Below are 19774 nucleotides of genomic sequence, written 5' to 3'. Positions count from 1 at the left end.
GAGGGGCTGGCCCGGACTTTAACTAAAATCTGGCCCGGACTTTAACTTCTTCGAGGTTCGAACAGTTCGATTCGAAAGTCACATGTTCGGACCAGGAAGTCTCTGAACTTTCTGCCCGGTTCGGAACCTCTGGGGCACTCGTAGCAAAGTTGAATTAGCTCTTAGCAAAGCTGAAAAGTGGGTATTTCCAGCCACCGAGGGACCAACAGTGACAGTCTCAAGATGACAGGCAGGTCTGATTTCCAATGACAGGGACTGATCAGAGACGGGGGGAATGGGGCAGAAGGCAGGGCAAGCCCGTAGAAGCGTTAAGCGCAACGTCGGATAAAGCGCTGCTGCGTCGCGTTTAGTTACTCTGCCGTGTTGTACAGAAGAAGAAATCATCGGAGCAAGGCTCTCCTTTGAAGACTGCTTCACTGAAATAATATTCTCCGGAGGGTGGATCTCCGTCTAGAGCTTGTTTATGGTATTAAGTACATGGTGGCTCAGTGGTAGAGCATCTGCTTGGTAAGCAGAAGGTCCCAGGTTCAATCCCCGGCATCTCCAAAAAATGGGTCCAGGCAAATAGGTGTGAAAAACCTCAGCTTGAGACCCTGGAGAGCCGCTGCCAGTCTGAGTAGACAATACTGCCTTTGATGGACCAAGGGTCTGATTCAGTATAAGGCAGTTCCATATATTCATATGTATGCTCAATTATTGAAAAGGATTGGACATTGACTTGTCTCTGAAAGGACCTTGGGTGTGGTTTGGTGTTCCTTATGCACTTTCATAAACTTATGGAATATTTTGTATGATCAAGTTTCAGTTATCTATGTAACCAATGAAAATTGCTATTTATTTCTAACTCGGAGGTTGGTTTTCTGCGGAGGGTTTTCCCTGTTTTCCTGCTCCACCTGGGGATTGGCAACCCAGGATTCATACTCCATTGTGTTTGGGACTGGCCTCATTTTGGGCGGGAGCTCACAGGAGTGGAGCCTCTCAATTTTCTTGTGCTCTTTCTTTCATACCACCCTCCCCCCCGCCCACCCCCCCAAAAAAAGAAAAAGAAAAACTTGGTTCTGGGCTCCATTGTTCACATCCCCTGAGGGAATGTTGCTGAACTCCAAGATCCGACAAACTTTCAAATATTTTCCCCCACAGAAAAGGGGAACGAACCAAAACATATCAAGCTGACAGATGGAACTCTTCCTCATGCCACTGCGGCCGCATAGGAGAAAGTCATTTAAAAAGTATGATGGGAGGAAGGTTTCATTATGACCATTCTCATTCAAAAAGCATTTCAAGGTAGATGCTGAGGTGACCTAATCTACTGCACCTTCCGATGATGTCAGAGGGGTTTGCCATATGCAAATGAATTATGCAAATTAGTTGTGCTAATGAGCTCCGCCTCCTCTTTTTCTACAAAATAATAATAATATAATAATAATAATAATATTTTATTTATATCCCGCCCTCCCCGCCGAAGCAGGCTGGTTTGGGGTGTGTTTTACCAAACTGCTTTCCAAACTTCCTTCTGCCACTTGCTCTCTTGTTTAGACAACATCCAATCCCGTCAGATTTCTATGAATCAGAAATGAATTCGCTTTAAAAAGATGTAACTCCCATCAAGTTCCTGGGCAGGGCACGGTTTCGTCCTCCAGTTTGGTGTAGTGGTGAAGTGCGCTGACTCTTCTCGCAGAGAACCGGGTTTGATTCCCCACGCCTCCCTTTGCACCTGCTGGAATGGCCTTGGGTCAGCCATAGCTCTTGTAGGAGTTGTCCTTGAAAGGGCAGCTGCTGGGAGAGCTCTCTCAGCCCCACCCACCTCACAGGGTGTCTGTTGTGGGGGGGAGAAGATATAGGAGATTGTAAGCCGCTCTGAGTCTCTGATTCAGAGAGAAGGGCGGAGTATAAATCTGCAGTCTTCTTCTTCTTCTCCCTGTTGGTTCTCAAACCACCGGCCCACATTGGGCCGGCAGTGTCAAGTCTGCTCTTAACTTTCGTCAGGCCTGCACTCAATTCTTGGTTCAGGAGAAAAGCATCCTGGGTAAAGCCATACTGTATTCCACTGCTGCTAGCTTGAACTCTCCTCACCCCCCTCCTTTCCTTTGTTATGTAGCATTGCTTTGAAATGGGAATATGTGAACAATTTTATCGTGCCTTCTCAGGCTTGGCATCGGGGGAGGTTGGAGCCAAGAGACGCTCAAGGCCAAACCAGGCCTGAGAAATAAATTGTAACATCAATGTGTGAATGTGCCCTGCATAGTACCCCTCCCTCAAGAATCCCTTTGAAGTGTACCTTATATGATTGCATTCTACTGTATGATCTTTAGTCTTTCAATCTTACTGTAGTCGAGAACCATGATATCAATAAATTAGATACTTTGTTTTAACGAAGACTCGTTATTGAATCTGCCGACTTGACAGGCAGGGGAGATCGTCCCCCGATGTTGCCGGTGGAATGACATCACTCGTAGTGATGTCATTGTGCCGGCGACATCATGTGCTGCCCACTCTAGGAGCTGCCAGGAAAACTCTATGGTTTCCCCGGACGCTCTAGCAATTTGGGAGGGAAAACTCTATGGTACCTATTGTACCATAGAGTTTTTCCCTCCCAAATTGCTAGAGCATCTGGGAAAACCATAGAGTTTTCCTGGAATCTTCTAGAGTGGCCGGCGCGATGATGCCCCCCCCCATGGGGGACTTGGCAACCCTTATCATGGTTGTAGATGACGTTGACTGGAGCAAGGGTTGCTAGCTCTTGTTTGGGAAATCCCTGGAGATTTTGTGGGTGGAACTTGGGAGGCTGGGCTTTGGGGACTGCCATAGCGTCCACCCTCCAAAACAGTGATTTTCTCCAGGGGAACCAATCATTGCAGTCTGGATATGAATTGTAGTTTCAGGAGATCTCTAAGTCCTGCCTGGAAGTTGGCAACCCTAATTGGAGCAGGTCGTAAGGACCATATCACTTCCATCTTGCTTCATCGACACGTGCCCTCAATCTAGTTCTTGGCCCAATTCAAGGCCTTCAAAGCCCTCTATGGCTACAAATCAGCATACCTCTGGGACCACATCACCCCATATAAGTCCCAATAGGCTTCCCAATCCCCAGGTCCCAGCGGGGGATCCCCCGGTTTTACAGGCTTCCCCCCTCCCCCAGCCAGCTGGCCGGCAGGGGAAGCCCCGCCCCCAAAGCCATCATGCACCTCCATGAACAATTCCCATAAGGAATGATGGGGAATTGATCCACGGGTATCGGGGGCTCTGGGGGGGGGTTGTTTTTTAAGGTAGAGGTGCCGAATTTTCAGTATAGCATCTAGTGCCTCTTCCCAAAATACCCCCCCAAGTTTCAAAAGGATTGGACCAGGGGGTCCAATTCTACGAGCCCCAAAAGAAGGTGCCCCTATCCTTCATTATTTCCTATGGAAGGAAGGCATTTTAAAAGGTGTGCCGTCCCTTTAAATGTGATGGCCAGAACTCCCTTTGGAGTTCAATTCTGCTTGTCACACCCATGCCCCTGGCTCCGCCCCCAAAGTCCCCAGATATTTCTTGAATTGGACTTGGCAACCCTAAGTCCCAAAGATCTATAAAAACAGCTACTCAGCCCCTCCTGGTGGTCCCTGACCAAGAGACATCCAACTGGCCTCAACTAGGCCCAGGCCCTTTTCTACCCAGGTCCCTGCCTGGTGGAATGAGCTCCCCTTAGAGATTCAGGCTCTGTGGGGCCTGCTCTAGTTCTGCAAAACAGACCTCTTCCACCAGGCCTTCAGTTGAGATGGTGGACATCTAGGGTTCCCAATCCCCAGGTGGGGGCAGGGAATCCCCCAATTTGGAGACCCTCCTCCCGCTTCAGGGTCATCAGAAAGCGGGGGGAGGGAGGGAAATGTCTGCTGGCAACTCTGTTATTCCCTATGGGGATTTATTCCCATAGAAAATAATGGAGAATTGCTCTGTGGGTACCTGGGGCTCTGGGGGGGCTGTTTTTTGGGGTAGAGGCACCAAATTCTCAGTATAGCATCTGGTGCCACTCCCCAAAATACCCCCCAAGTTTCAAAAAGATTGGACCAGGGGGTCCAATTCTATGAGCCCCAAAAGAAGGTGCCCCTATCGTTCATTATTTCCTGTGGAAGGAAGGCATTGAAAAGGTGTGCCGTCCCTTTAAACGTGAAGGCCAGAACTCCCTTTGGAGTTCAATGAGGATTGGCTACATCATGGGGGTGCGGTTTAATATGCAAAGGAGGTCCTGCTAGAATTCCTTACAGGGCTCTTCTCACAGGGCCTGCTGTAAGCTCCAGGAGGATTGGCTACATCAGGGGGGTGCGGCCTAATAGGCAAAGGAGGTCCTGCTAGAATTCCTTACAGGGCTCTTCATACAGGGCCTACTGTAAGCTCCAGGAGGATTGGCTACATCAGGGGGGTGCGGCCTAATATGCAAAGGAGGTCCTGCTAGAATTCCTTACAGGGCTCTTCATACAGGGCCTACTGTAAGCTCCAGGAGGATTGGCTACATCAGGGGGGTGTGGCCTAATATGCAAAGGAGGTCCTGCTAGAATTCCTTACAGGGCTCTTCATACAGGGCCTACTGTAAGCTCCAGGAGGATTGGCTACATCAGGGGGGTGCGGCCTAATATGCAAAGGAGGTCCTGCTAGAATTCCTTACAGGGCTCTTCTCACAGGGCCTGCTGTAAGCTCCAGGAGGATTGGCTACATCAGGGGGGTGCGGCCTAATATGCATGGGAGTTCCAGCTACAAAAAAATCTCTGATTGGTACTCGGCACAGATTGAAAGCAAAACAAACACCACTGTTTAACAACTGTGAGGTACCATGACTGAGAAAGTAATATGGGAGCATTGGTCCAATAAAAAGAAAGCAGAAGAACTGCAGATTTATACCCTGCCCTTCTCCCTGAATCAGAGACTCAGAGCAGCTTATAATCTCCTATATCTTCTCCCCCCACAACAGACACCCTGTGAGGTGGGTGGGGCTGGAGAGGGCTCTCCCAGCAGCTGCCCTTTCAAGGACAACCTCTGCCAGAGCTATGGCTGACCCAAGGCCATTCCAGCAGGTGCAAGTGGAGGAGTGGGGAATCAAACCCGGTTCTCCCAGGTAACAGTCCGCACACTTCACCACTACACCAAATTGGCTCTCTAGTCATGCTTCTCTTCTGGATAAATCATGCTACTCTTCTGAATAACTACACCCAGGTCTCATTTTGGGTAGGAGCTCACAGGAGCAGAACCCTGGAATCTCTGGATTTTATTGTGCTTTCTTTCTTTCTTACCCTCCCTCCCTGCAGCAATACTTGCTTCTGGGCTCCATTGTTCAACTCTCCTGTGAGAATTTTGCTAAATTCTAAGATTTGACAAACTTTCTAATATTTCCCCCCACCAAAAATGGGTAAATAACGAAAACACATACAGCAGACAGATGGAAATCTTCATCCTGCCACTGTGGCCACATAGAAGAAAGTAATTTTAAAAATATGATGGGCATAAGGTTTTATTATGACAATTATAATTCAAGAAGCCATTCATTCATTCATTCATTCATTATTAGATTTATATCCCACCCTCCCCATTTTAAGGTAGATGATGATGATGATGATATTGGATTTATATCCCACCCTCCACTCCTAAGAGTCTCAGAGCGGCTCACAATCTCCTTTACCTTCTTCCCCCACAACAGACACCCTGTGAGGTAGATGAAGATATTGGATTTATATCCCGCCCTCCACTCCGAAGAGTCTCAGAGCGGCTCACAATCTCCTTTACCTTCCTCCCCCCGCACAACAGACACCCTGTGAGGTAGATGAAGATATTGGATTTATATCCCGCCCTCCACTCCGATGAGTCTCAGAACGGCTCACAATCTCCTTTCCCTTCCTCCCCAACAACAGACACCCTGTGAGGTAGATGAAGATATTGGATTTATATCCCGCCCTCCACTCCGAAGAGTCTCAGAGCGGCTCACAATCTCCTTTACCTTCCTCCCCCACAACAGTCACCCTGTGAGGTAGATGAAGATACTGGATTTATATCCCGCCCTCCACTCCGAAGAGTCTCAGAGCGGCTCACAATCTCCTTTCCCTTCCTCCCCCAAAACAGACACCCTGTGAGGTAGATGAAGATATTGGATTTATATCCCGCCCTCCACTCCGAAGAGTCTCAGAGCGGCTCACAATCTCCTTTCCCTTCCTCCCCCAAAACAGACACCCTGTGAGGTAGATGAAGATATTGGATTTATATCCCGCCCTCCACTCCGAAGAGTCTCAGAGCGGCTCACAATCTCCTTTCCCTTCCTCCCCCAAAACAGACACCCTGTGAGGTAGATGAAGATATTGGATTTATATCCCGCCCTCCACTCCGAAGAGTCTCAGAGCGGCTCACAATCTCCTTTCCCTTCCTCCCCCACAACAGACACCCTGTGAGGTAGATGAAGATATTGGATTTATATCCCGCCCTCCACTCCGAAGAGTCTCAGAGCAGCTCAAAATCTCCTTTACCTTCCTCCCCCACAACAGACACCCTGTGAGGTGGGTGGGGCTGGAGTGGGCTCTCACAGCAGCTGCCCTTTCAAGGACAACTCCTTTGAGAGCTATGGCTGACCCAAGGCCATTCCAGCAGTGGAGGAGTGGGGAATCAAACCCGGTTCTCCCAGATAAGAGTCCGCACACTTCACCACTAAACCAAACTGGCTGAGCTGATAGAATTTATTACAACTCCCAGTGATGTCAGGGGCGTGTGACATATGCAAATGAGTTATCAAATGAGTTGTGCTAATGAGCTCTGCCACTACGGTTGCCAAGTCCCCCAAAGCCTCCGGCGAGGGACTTGTTTCATGTGCACTTCGTGTGTGGGTTGTGATGACGTCACCCGCAAGTGACATCATCGCACCGGCGACGTCGTGCAACAGCTGCTCTAGGGGTTTCTGGGAAAACGCTACGGTTTCCAGGAAAACTCTACGCTTTTCCTGGACCCTCTAGCATTTTGGGAGGGAAAAACTCTATGGTACCTATTGTACCATAGAGTTTTCCCTCCCAAATTGCTAGAGCATCTGCGAAAACCATAGAGTTTTCCTAGAAACGCCCAGAGCAGTCAGTGCATAACATCACTGGCACGATGATGTTACTCGCGGGTGACATCATCATGCCGGCAATGTTGGGGGAGGTTCCCCCCGTCGGCCCCGTGTGGACCAGTAGGTCAGCCATAGCTCTCGCAGAATTGTCCTTAAAAGGGCAGCTGTTGTGAGTGCCCTATCAGCCCCGCCCACCTCACAGGGTGTCTGTTGTGGGGGGAGAAGATATAGGAGATTGTAAGTCGCTCTGAGTCTCTGTCCTTGAAAGCGCAGCTGCTGGGAGAGCCCTCTCAGCCCTGTCCACCTCACAGGGTGTCTGTTGTGGGGGGAGAAGACATAGGAAATTGTAAGCCGCTCTGAGTCTCTGTCCTTGAAAGGGCAGCTGCTGGGAGAGCTCTCTCAGCCCCACCCACCTCACAGGGTGTCTGTTGTGGGGGAGGAAGGGAAAGGAGATTGTAAGCCGCTCTGAGTCTCTGTCCTTGAAAGGGCAGCTGCTGGGAGAGCTCTCTCAGCCCCACCCACCTCACAGGGTTTCTGTTGTGGGGGAGGAAGGGAAAGGAGATTGTAGGCCACTCTGAGATTCTGAGATTCAGACTGTAGGGTGGGGTATAAATCCAATATCTTCTTCTTCTATCTGTCGGATGAAACTGTTCCTAAACATCACGCGTCCAATTTTTCTGCTGCGTTTTTCACATCCTCCGTGGCTCAAACTCAGGTCACCCAGACCGCCTTTCGTGCAACTTTCTCCTCTCATCCATTACGGTGATGAAGATTTCGCTCTGCTGCGTTACAGAAATGATGTCTGTTCACGTCGCCACCTGTCAAAATAGCCGGTGACATATGAACTGCCTCAGCAGGCTTGGGATCATCTGCGGCTACTCGCAGGTGATGATATAATACAAGCGGATCAATATTTAATGCCAGGTGAAAGATGGCTTTCCCATCCAAACTGAATGGAAGAGGTTCTGTTTGGGATGGAACTCATCGCCTTTGGTTGGGGAGCTCTTTCCAGAGAGCTGGGGCTTTTTTTGGTAGTAGGAACTCCTTTACATATTAGGCCACGCCCCCTGATAGCCAGTTTGGCATAGTGTGCTGACTCTTATCTAAGAGAACTGGGTTTGATTCCCCACTTCTCCACTTGAACCTGCTGGAATGGCCTTGGGTCAGTCATAGCTCTTGCAGAACTGTCCTTAAAAGGGTGGCTTCTGTGAGAGATCTCTCAGCCCCACCTCACAGGATGCCTGCTATGTGTGTGTGTGGGGGGGGGAGGTAAAGGAGATTGTGACCACTCTGAGATTCTGAGATTCAGAGTATATGGTAGGATATAAATCCAATATCATCATCCAATATCATAGAGTTGGAAGTGACCTCAAGGGTCATCTAGTTCAACCCACTGCACAATGCAGGAAACTCACAAACACCTCCCCCTAAATTCACAGGATCTTCATTTCTGTCAGATGGCCATCTAGCCTCTGTTTAAAACCTCCAAGGAAGGACAGCCCACCACCTCCCGAGGAAGCCTGTTCCACTGAGGTCAGGAAGTCAGAAAGTTCTTCCTAATGTTGAGCTGGAAACTCTTTTGATTTAATTTCAACCCATTGGTTTTGGTCCAACTTTCTGAGGTCACAGAAAACAATTCAGCACCATCCTCTATATAACAGCCCTTCAAGGAATTGAAGATGGTGATCCTATCACCTCTCAGCTGTCTCAACTCCAGGCTAAACATCCCCAGCTCCTTCAACCTTTCCTTCATAGGACTTGGTCTCCAGACCCCTCACCATCTTTGTCGCCCTCCTCTGGACCCGTTCCAGCTTGTCTAGATCCTTAAAATGTGGTGCCCAAAACTGAACACAAGACTCCAGGTGAGGTCTTACCAGAGCAGAGTAAAGCGGCACCAGCACTTCAAGTGATCTGGACACTAGACTTAATAATAACAATAATAATAATAATGTTTCTGACACCACCTTCCCGCCTCCATTTTAACTTCACAACAATCCTGTGAGGTAGGTTAGGCTGATAAAGTTCGACTGAGCCAAGGTCACCCAATAAAATTAAGAACATAAGAGAAGCAATGTTGGATCAGGCCAGTGGCCCATCCTTTCCAACACTCTGTGTTACATAAGAGAAGCCCTGTTGGATCAGGCCAATGGCCCATCCAGTCCAACACTCTGCATCACATAAGAACATAAGAGAAGCCCTGTTGGATCAGGCCAGTGGCCCATCCAGTCCAACACTCTGTGTCACATAAGAACATAAGGGAAGCCCTGTTGGATCAGGCCAGTGGCCTCTCCAGTCCAACACTCTGTGTCACATAACAACATAAGAGAAGCTCTGTTGGATCAGGCCAGCGGCCCATCCAGTCCAACAATCTGAATCACATAAGAACATAAGGGAAGCAATGTTGGATCAGGCCAATGGCCCATCCAGTCCAACACTCTGTGTCACATAAGAACATAAGAGAAGCCATGTTGGATCAGGCCAGTGGCCCATCCAGTCCAACAATCTGAGTCACATAAGAACATAAGAAAAGCCATGTTGGATCAGGTCAGTGGCCCATCCAGTTCAACACTCTGTGTCACATAAGAACATAAGAGAAGCCCTGCTGGATCAGGCCAGTGGCCCATCCAGTCCAACAGTCTGAGTCACATAAGAACATAAGAGAAGCTAGAAAAATTTCGGAATTCGTGTGGGCCGGGAGGAAACCTAGAATTAAAATGAAAGTCCTGATAGATGCGAAAGAGAGAGGTGGATTCCAATTACCAGATTTGAAACTGTATCATGAAGCAATTTGTTTAGTATGGTTAAAAGAATGGATAACGTTATTAAATAAAAAACTTCTAATGTTAGAAGGCCATGGAAAAAAATTCGGCTGGCATGCATATTTGTACTATGAAAAAAAGAAGATGGACGGTCTTTTCTCTCACCATTATATAAGGAGTAGCTTATTAAATGTGTGGATAAAGTACAAGAAATATGGTGATGAGAGGAGACCTTTATGGATAGTGCCGGCTGAAGTGATAAAGTTAACGGCCAAAACAGTCAAGGAAAAACAACTATCATACAACCAGTTACTAAAAATACAAAGCGGGAAAATAGAATTGAAAACTGCAGAAGAACTAAACTATAAATATGATTGGTTTCAAATGCAACAAATAAAAAGTTTGATGGAGAATGATATCAAAGCTGAAGGAATAAGGAAAGAACAAACAGAAATGGAAAGAGTTCTGCTTGGAGATAATGAGAAATTAATTTCAAAAGTGTACAAATTACTTTTACAATGGGCTACAGAAGATGAAGTAGTGAAATCTCAAATGATAAAATGGGCAATTAATGTAAATAAAGAAATAAAGATGGAATCTTGGGAATATCTGTGGAAAAATTCCATGAAACTCGCAACATGTCATAGTATTAAAGAGAACTGTTTTAAGATGATGTATAGATGGTATATGACTCCAAAAAAATTAGCAAAGATGAACAATAAGATGCCAGATAGGTGCTGGAAATGTAAAAAGCATGAAGGTTCTTTCTACCATATGTGGTGGACTTGTGAAAGAGCTAAAATGTTTTGGCAAATGATTCAACAAGAGATATCTAAGATCCTGGGATATGAATTCAATAAAGAGGCAGAGACTTTTCTGCTGGGATTACAAATGGAAAAATTTCCAAAAGAAGATAGAACATTAATATGGTACTTGCTCTCAGCTGCTAGGACATTGTATGCGCAGTTGTGGAAGCAAGAAAAAATACCAGAAAAATGGGACTGGATTATGAAAGTTATGTCATGGAGTGAAATGGACAAATTAACAAGAAAATTAAGAGACTGTGATTTAGAACTTTTTAACCAAGAGTGGAAGAAATTCAGAAGATATATAGAGAAAGAGTGGAAAATAAAAGGACATTGGACAATTTTTGAGGATTAAGATTTTTAAGATAACAATATAACTCTTGAAGGGGGTTCTTCTTCCCTATGTTTCTTTTTTGTTTCGTTTTTTTTCTTGATAGTTAAGGGTACCTTTAATATCTGTTTTTTTAAAGAAAATAACACTGGCGGGGGTCAAGTAATTGGGGGAGGGGTGGGAGAAAGTAAGATGTGGGGTAGAATGATGGTTTTTTTCTTAATATATATTAAGCTTTTTATAAGTTGTAGTTATAGTTCTACTACCATATGTTACTAATAAAATTGTTTATTCACAAGAACATAAGAGAAGCCATGTTGGATCGGGCCAATGGCACATCCAGTCCAACACTCTGTGTCACATAAGAGAAGCCACGTTGGATTGGGCCAATGGCACATCCAGTCCAACACTCTGTGTCACATAAGAACATAAGAGAAGCCATGTTGGATCAGACCAATGGCCCATCCAGTCCAACACTGTGTCACACAGTGGTCAAAAAACCCAAGTGCCATCAGGAGGTCCACCAGTGGGGCTAGAAGCCCTCCCACTCTGCCCCCCCAAACACCAAGAATACAGAGCATCACTGCCCCAGACAGAGTTCCATCCATACGCTGTGGCTAATAGCCACTGATGGACCTCTGCTCCATAGGTTTATCCAATCCCCCTTTGAAGCTGTCTATACTTGCAGACCTCTCAACCTTTTTGCAGTTAATCTGTTCAATGTACCTACATGACTATGCCATGTATGATGCTCTTCGATTTTTGTAAGTGAAATTTCTTTCTCTTGTGATCGCCGGACTATGATTATCTTTGAAATTTGTTTGCATTTTCCCTTCGCAGGGAAATGTGGAGAATTTGAGATACCGTAAAAAAGTTTCTGCCTTTCCAAGGCAAATGATTTTTACATTTAACTCAATACCAAGAACTTGCCGGGAGCTCATTGTTTCTTCTGTAATCCCTTCCCACGCCATTTCTCTCCCTCTGGCAGCCCCCATAGCTTCTGTTTCCCCTGCTTCCTTCTCTCCTTCGAAATCATTAACCAGCCTGCCTTTTGTCTGCACTCCGCCTTCAACTACAGTTATTATAGTTACTGTATATTTACTTCCTTTGTACCTCACCCAGTAGGGTCCCAAAATGTTTGCCATCACTGTCTCGCCTCCATTTTAACTGCACAACAATTCTGTGAGGTACGTTAGGCTGAGAAAGTTCGACTGGGCCAAGGTCACCCAACAAACTTAAGAACATAAGAGAAGCCATGCTGGATCAGGCCAATGGCCCATCCAGTCCAACGCTCTGTGTCACATAAGAACATAAGAGAAGCCATGCTGGATCAGGCCAATGGCCCATCCAGTCCAACGCTCTGTGTCACATAAGAACATAAGAGAAGCCATGCTGGATCAGGCCAATGGCCCATCCAGTCCAACACTCTGTGTCACATAAGAACATAAGAGAAGCCATGCTGGATCAGGCCAATGGCCCATCCAGTCCAACACTCTGTGTCACATAAGAACATAAGAGAAGCCATGTTGGATCAGGCCAGTGGCCCATCCAGTCCAACGCTCTGTGTCACATAAGAACATAAGAGAAGCCATGCTGGATCAGGCCAATGGCCCATCCAGTCCAACGCTCTGTGTCACACAGTGGCCACAAAAACCAAATGCCATCAGGAGGTCCACCAGTGAGGCCAGGACACTAGAAGTCCTCCCACTGTGCCCCCCTCCAAACACCCAGAATACAGAGTATCACTGCCCCAAAATAAGAACCTAACAGAAACCATGTTGGATCAGGCCAGTGGCCCATCCAGTCCAACACTCTGTGTCACACAGTGGCCAAAAAATCCCAGGTGCCATCAGGAGGTCCACCAGTGGGGTCAAGACACTAGAAGCCCTCCCACTGTGCCCCCCCCCCAGCACCAAGAATACAGAGCATCACTGCCCCAGACATAAGAACATAAGAGAAGCCATGATGGATCAGGCCAATGGCCCATTCAGTCCAACACTCTGTGTCACACAGTGGCCAAAAAATCCAAACAAACCAGGTGCCATCAGAAGGTCCACCAGTGGGGCCAGGACACTAGAAGCCCTCCCACTGTGCCACCCTCCAAGCACCCAGAATACAGAGCATCACTGCCCCAGAGAATTCCAACGATACGCTGTGGCTAATAGCCACTGATGGACCTCTGCTCCATCTGCTTATCCAATCCCCTTTTCCATGGCACGGATGGGGATTTGTACTAGAGTTGCCAGGTCTCCACGATGTGCCGGTGGGGGGTGGGAGGGAGACTTCCGGGAGTGGTTCGAGGACAAAACTCCATGGGAAAATTGCCCTCAAATAATAGAGTTTTACCCAAGATCCTGTGGCAGCAAAACTATAGGATCTTAGTGTACAAATGTTTGAATAAAAAAACCCCGCTAAGAGACACCATGCATTTTAAATGACAAAGCAATGTAATGTGAAGGCCAGTGGTGTTCTGACCAGGCTTGCACGCAGAACTTCAAATGAACAAAAACATGCTTCAAAAGGATATCCCCACAAATCAGTTCAAAAGCAGTTCAATAGACTTTCCAATCACAAAGGAATATCTATATTCCGGTATTTAGTTCATGGAGCTAAAGGTAGCCCTTCCAAAGACGTCTGTTCTCGATATCAAGACGTTTCATCCATCTTTCTTTAGTTTGGAAGCTTATTTTTCTCTGGAACCCAATCTTTACAATATATTCATAGAAGACCAATAAGGTTCAAGACATATCTGATAGATTTCCAGCACCTTCACATTATATTGCTTTTGTCATTGAAAACTGATGGTGTCTTTTATTTACACAAAACCCCGCGGCAGGCAAAAGTCCACCAAAGTGCGGAATTCCCCGCCACAGCCTGGGGAATGGAAACCGTAATTTGAACCCGAGCCAAACAGATCCTAATCTAGAACTTGCACCGCTAGAATGGTAGCAAGCAACCAGGCCTGGGTCGGTCATGCATGTCTATCCTACATGGCGCACGGGACAAAAACGTAGTTCCTACTGCACATTTCTTTCTATTGCACAAAAGGTACGGATAAAGTCTCTCAGAGGGACGGGTCGGCTGGGGCACACTCAGGGACTTTGCTTTTCGTCGCGCCGCGGCTGGCCGTGGCTTCGCATGGCTTCGTGCGGACTATAGCCCATCCGTAGAGTTGTCAACCTCCAAGTGGAGTTGGAAGAGAGTCAGGCACTAGAACTGATCTCCAAGCCACAGAGATCAGTTCCCCTGGAGACAGCGGCAGGTTTGGAGGGTGGAGTCTATGGCATTGTACCTGTGCTGAGGTCTCTCCTGTCCCCAAACCACTCCCACCCAGGCTCCACCCCCCCAAATTTCTAGGAATTTCCCAAGTCAGAGAGAGCAACCTGGTCTACACTTCCATTGACTATTCAAGAGACAGTTCTCTGGATTAGACACCTGGTTAGCTAAAGATCATACTGCTTAAGATTTTTCATGGTAGTTTGAATACTGAATGATGAGTTCTGCATAGGGTGCTGGCCTCTGGGTAGAGATCAGTCCCCTTGGAGAAAATAGCTGCTTTGGAGGGTGGTGGGGTTGCCAAGTCCAATTCAAGAAATATCTGGGGACTTTGGGGGTGGAGCCAGGAGACATTGGGGGCGGAGCCAGGAACAAGGTTGCGGACTGTGTGGCACTGTACCCCACTGAGGTCCCTGTGCTCCCAAAAGCCTACCTTCTCTAGACTCAAATCTCCAGGATTTTCCCAGACCGCGATAAGCAGACTGACTCAAACCAGACATTACAACTAACATGGGATACAGGTGCCACCTTGGGGCAGAGAAATACCTGGAGGTTTTTGGGGGTGGAACCTGGAGAAGGTGGAGGTTGAGGAAGGGAGGGACTTCATTGGGGTGCAATGCCATCCAGTCTACCCTCCAAAGCGGCCATTTTTCTCCCGGGGAACTGATCTCTGTAGTCCGGAGATCAAATTCAGGGCTCTTTTTCTAGCAGGAGCTCCTCTGCGTATTAGGCCACGCCCCCCCCCCCCCGATGTAGCCAATCCTCCTGGAGCTTACAGTAGGCCCTGTACTAAGAACCCTCTAAGCTCTTGGAGGATTGGCTGCATCACAGGGGCGTGGCCTAATATGCAGAGGAGCTCCTGCTAGAAAAAAGAGCCCTGAGGGAGATCTCCAGGTCCCACCTGGAGGCTGGCATCCCTACCTGCCGGGCTTACCTTTGCTGTTGCCATCTGGGCCCCGAAGGATCGTGCATTCCTCGATGTTCCCGAAGGCCTCAAATAACCTGCGCACGTCGTCTTCTGACTGCTGTTTGTTGAGCATGCCCACAAAGAGTTTTCTGTCTTCTGGAACAAAATAAAGAGATGCTTACCATATTTCAGAAGGAATGGGAAAGCAGAACAGACTCAGTAGAGCAGCATCTGCCAGGGCAAGTTTTGGGAGGGCAACGTCTCCAGGGACTGTGGATGACAAAAGGGGGGGCCCCCGAATAAATCGGTGGTCCGAGAAGCAGCCGCAAAGCAATTTCAGCTTTCCTACCCTTCGGTAGCATGGACACGGTCCCTTGTAAGGAAGTCTGGTTTCCAAAGTGGGGAGACGGGACTCAGGCATGTTTTAAGAACCTAAGAACACAAGAAGAGCCTTGCTGGGTCAGACCACTGGTCCATCTAGTCCTGTCTCACACAGTGGCCAACCAGTTCCTCTGGATGGCCAACAACAGGGCACAGAGGCCAAGGTCTTCCCCTGGGAAGACCAGAAGAAGAGTTCAGCTGGATCAGACCAGTGGTCCATCTAGTCCAGCCTCTTGTCTCACAAAGTGGCCAATCAGTTCCTCTGGAGAGTCAACAAAAAGGCAGAGAGGCCAAGGCCTTCCCCTGAGAAGAACCTCAGAACAGCCCTGCTGGATTAGACCAACGAAGGTCCATCTAGTCCAGCCTCTTGTCTCACAAAGTGGCCAATCAGCTCCTCTGGAGAGTCAACAAAAGGGCAGAGAGGCCAAGGCCTTTCCCTGAAAAGAACCTCAGAACAGCCCTGCTGGATTAGACCAACAAAGGTCCATCTAGTCCAGCCTCCTGTCTCACAAAGTGGCCAATCAGTTCCTATGGAGAGTCAACAACAGGGCAGAGAGGCCGAGGCCTTCCCCTGAGAAGAACCTCAGAAGTGCCCTGCTGGATCAGACCAACGAAGGTCCATCTAGTCCAGCCTCCTGTCTCACACAGTGGCCAACCAGTTCCTCTGAAGGGCCAACAGCAGGGCAGAGAGGCTGAGGCCTTCCTCTGAGAAGAACATCAGAAGAGCCCTGCTGAGTCAGACAAGAGAGGGTCCATCTAGTCCAGCCTCCTGTCTCACACAGTGGCCAACCAGTTCCTCTGAAGGGCCAACAGCAGGGCAGAGAGGCCGAGGCCTTCCTCTGAGAAGAACATCAGAAGAGCCCTGCTGAGTCAGACAAGGGAGGGTCCATCTAGTCCAGCCTCCTGTCTCACACAGTGGCCAACCAGTTCCTCTGAAGGGCCAACAGCAGGGCAGAGAGGCCGAGGCCTTCCTCTGAGAAGAACATCAGAAGAGCCCTGCTGGATCAGGCCAGTGGTCCATCTAGTCGAGTCCCCTGTCCCACACAGTGGCCAATTAGTGCCTCTGCATGACCAACGATAGGGTATAGAGGCCATGGTCTTCCCCTGAGGTTGCCTCCGGGCTCCTGGATTTAGAGGTTTAGTGTCTCTGAATGAGGAACTCCATTATCCCCTATGGAGACTTTCTCCATATGGAGAGAGCCAGTTTGGTGCAGTGGTTAAGCGCGTGGTCTCTTATCAGGGAGAACCGAGTTTGATTCTCCACTCCTCCACTTGCAGGTGCTGGAATAGCCTTGGGTTAGCCAGAGCTCTCCCAGGAGCTGTCTTTGAAAGGGCAGCTGCTGGGAGAGCCCTCTCAGCCCCACTCACCTCACAGGGTGTCTGTTGTGGGGGGGAGAAGATGTAGGAGATTGTAAGCCACTCTGAGACTCTGATTCAGAGAGAAGGGCGGGGTATAAATCTGCAATTCTTCTTCTTCCCATAGGAAATAATGGAGAATTGATCTGTGGGTATCTGGAGTTCTGGGGGGGGGGGCTGTTATTTGAGGTAGAAACACCATATTTTCAGTATAGCATCCAGTGCCTCTCCCCAAAATTCCCTCCAAGTTTTGAAAAGATTGGACCAGGGGGTCCAATTCTATGAGCCTCAAAAGAAGGTGCCCCTATCCTTCATGATTTCCTATGGAACGAAGGCATTTAAAAAGGCGTGTGGCCCCTTTAAATGTGATGGCCAGAACTCTCTTTGGAGCTCAATTATGCTTGTCACATCCTTGCTCCTGGCTCCGCCCCCAATGTCTCCTGGCTCCACCCCCAAAGTCCCCACATACTTCTTGAATCGGACTTGGCAACCCTAGCAATCTTCCTCGGCAGAGCGGGCATTCGAACCTGGCTCTCCCAACTACAAATGTAACATTCTAGCTATACCACACTCACTTATTTGCATGTTATGCCAGCAAAGAGCGGAGTTTACTATAGGTCCTGTACGAAGAGCCCTGTAAGAACTTGGGAGGATTGGCTACATCAGGGAGGTGTGGCTTAATATGCAAAGGAGTCTCTGCTACAAAAACAGCCCTGGCTATATCTGAGCCTGGGTGCTCCACATATAAGCAGATTATTGCCTGGTGAAACTAACTTTATTTCAATGCTTGCCTGCTAAGGAAGGGTGTCTTGTTGCCTGGCAAAATATACATCCGGCCCTCAGCTACCATCTGAGAAGACCAACGGGACTGCAGAGAACGTAAAGTCTGGCTACCCCTGTTTCACACCTTCTCCGAGTTTTACAGAAGAAAGTTTGAGTCCAGTTAGCACCTGGAAGACCAACCAAAATTTATTATGGGAAGAGAGCCAGTTTGGTGTAGCGATTAACTGTGCGGACTCTTATCTGGGAGAACCAGGTTTGATTCCCCACTCCTCCACTTGCACCTGCTGGAATGGCCTTGGGTTAGCCATAGCTATCGCAGGAGTTGTCCTTGAAAGGGCAGCTGCTGTGAGAGCCCTCTCCAGCCCCACCCACCTCACAGGGTGTCCAGTCCAGCCCCCTGCACAATGCAAGAAATTCACAAAGACTTCCCCCTAAATTCACAGGATCTTCATTGCTGTCAGATGGCCATCTAGCCTCTGTTGAAAAACCTCCAAGGAAGGAGAGCCCACCACCTCCCGAGGAAGCCTCTTCCACTGAGGGACTGCTCTAACCGTCAGGAAGTTCTTCCTAATGTTGAGCCTGAAACTCTTCTGATTTAATTTTAACCCACTGGTTCTGGTCCGACCTTCTGGGGCCACAGAAAATAATTCCACACCATCCTCTAGATGACAGCCCTTCAGGTAGCTGAAGATGGTGATCCTATCACCTCTCAGCCAGGCTAAACATGCCCAGCTCCATCAACCTTTCTTCATAGGACTTGGTCTCCAGACCCCTCACCATCTTTGTTCCCCTCCTCTGGACCTGTTCCAGCTTGTTTACATCCTTCTTAAAATGTGGTGCCCCAAACTGAACACAATACCCCGTGAGGTCTTACCAGAGCAGAATAAAGCGAGTCTGGAGATAAGTTATTATTCTGGGGGGAGAGCTCCAGGTCTCACCTGGAGGCTGGCAACCCTGTTTCCAGGCAGCCTCCTAGCAAATTTGGCTCATTGCGCTGCTTTTTTCTTGGGTTGTATGTGTGTGTGTGTGCGATGCTAGCCGCCAGCTACACACATGAACCTGTCAGAATCAATATGCGGCGTTTTCAAAGCTTGCCGGTGGTGTTTATAGGAAGCCCCGGCACCTTTCCTGGTGCAAACAGGGGTTAAATTATTCCTCGTTCTATTTGTATTTAAATGTTCTGTTTTGATGAGAAGTTGTGAAGCAAAGGTGTCAGACGGGCCGGGGAGAAGAGGGCAGCACCCGCATGTGAATGGCAAAAGGCAGAGGGGGGCCCAGAGGTGAGAAGCGCCAGTTAATACAGCCCGAGGGCTGGGAGAAGATAGGGGTCTAGCTACTCCACCAGTCCAGTGACACAAAGGTGACCGGAATCACAGGGGGCAGGAGCAAAAATCATATCGGTGGACGCCTGCATTATCATATAGATAGATGGCTTTCCGCTTCTCCTATAATCCTGGCGTGTGTACAGAACTGAGAACAACGTCCAGGAGAAAAATGGAACCCTTCCAGAATGAAGTGACAGCTAGGGACAGATGAAAGGAGCCCAGATTAGTGACAGAGTACACAGCCAGGGAGGGGTAATTATTCCAGATTAGGGTTGACAAATCTGTGTTAGGAAATACCTGGAGACTTTGGGGGCAGATCCGGGAGAGGGCGGGGTTTGGGAAGGGGTGGGGCTTCAGTGGGATACAATGCCTTAGAGCCTACCCTTCCAAGCAGCCATTTTCTCCAGGGGAGTAACAACACACGCATTCCGTGTAGAAAGTAATTTCAGTATAATCCACAATGTGTATCTTCTATAAACTATGAGCAATGCAGTGAACACAAGAACATAAGAGAAGCCATGTTGGATCAGGCCAATGGCCCATCCAGTCCAACACTCTGTGTCACATAAGAACATAAGAGAAGCCATGTTGGATCAGGCCAATGGCCCATCCAGTCCAACACTCTGTGTCACATAAGAACATAAGGGAAGCCATGTTGGATCAGGCCAATGGCCCATCCAGTCCAACACTCTGAGTCACATAAGAACATAAGAGAAGCCCTGTTGGATCAGGCCAATGGCCCATCCAGTCCAACACTCTGTGTCACACAGTGCCCCCCCCCCAAGTGCCATCAGGA

General features: G+C 48.3%; 1 protein-coding gene across 16 annotated transcripts in view; it reads right to left on the bottom strand.

Annotated features, from left to right (window-relative positions):
* CELF4 (CUGBP Elav-like family member 4) overlaps nucleotides 1-19774 on the bottom strand; it is a 1320822-nt gene that overhangs the window by 164677 nt on the left and 1136371 nt on the right. For 8 of the 16 annotated variants that reach the window (XR_009555289.1, XM_060236227.1, XM_060236234.1 and 5 more), the window contains exon 4: nucleotides 15161-15289. The exons of 2 other annotated variants lie outside the window; for them this stretch is intronic. Coding sequence is in view for 13 of the 14 variants with exons in the window: in XM_060236227.1 (XP_060092210.1) it covers nucleotides 15161-15289 (129 nt within the window). In the remaining variant the exon portion in view is untranslated. The remainder of the gene's footprint in view (nucleotides 1-15160; nucleotides 15290-19774) is intronic. 6 more of the 16 variants (XM_060236230.1, XM_060236238.1, XM_060236231.1 and 3 more) reach the window with 1 other exon arrangement.

Source organism: Heteronotia binoei, chromosome 4 (assembly GCF_032191835.1).
Source record: "Heteronotia binoei isolate CCM8104 ecotype False Entrance Well chromosome 4, APGP_CSIRO_Hbin_v1, whole genome shotgun sequence".
NCBI classification, from domain to species: domain Eukaryota; kingdom Metazoa; phylum Chordata; class Lepidosauria; order Squamata; family Gekkonidae; genus Heteronotia; species Heteronotia binoei.
The sequence above is the reverse complement of the archived record's forward strand: the minus strand, read 5'-3'. Positions and strand labels throughout refer to the sequence as shown.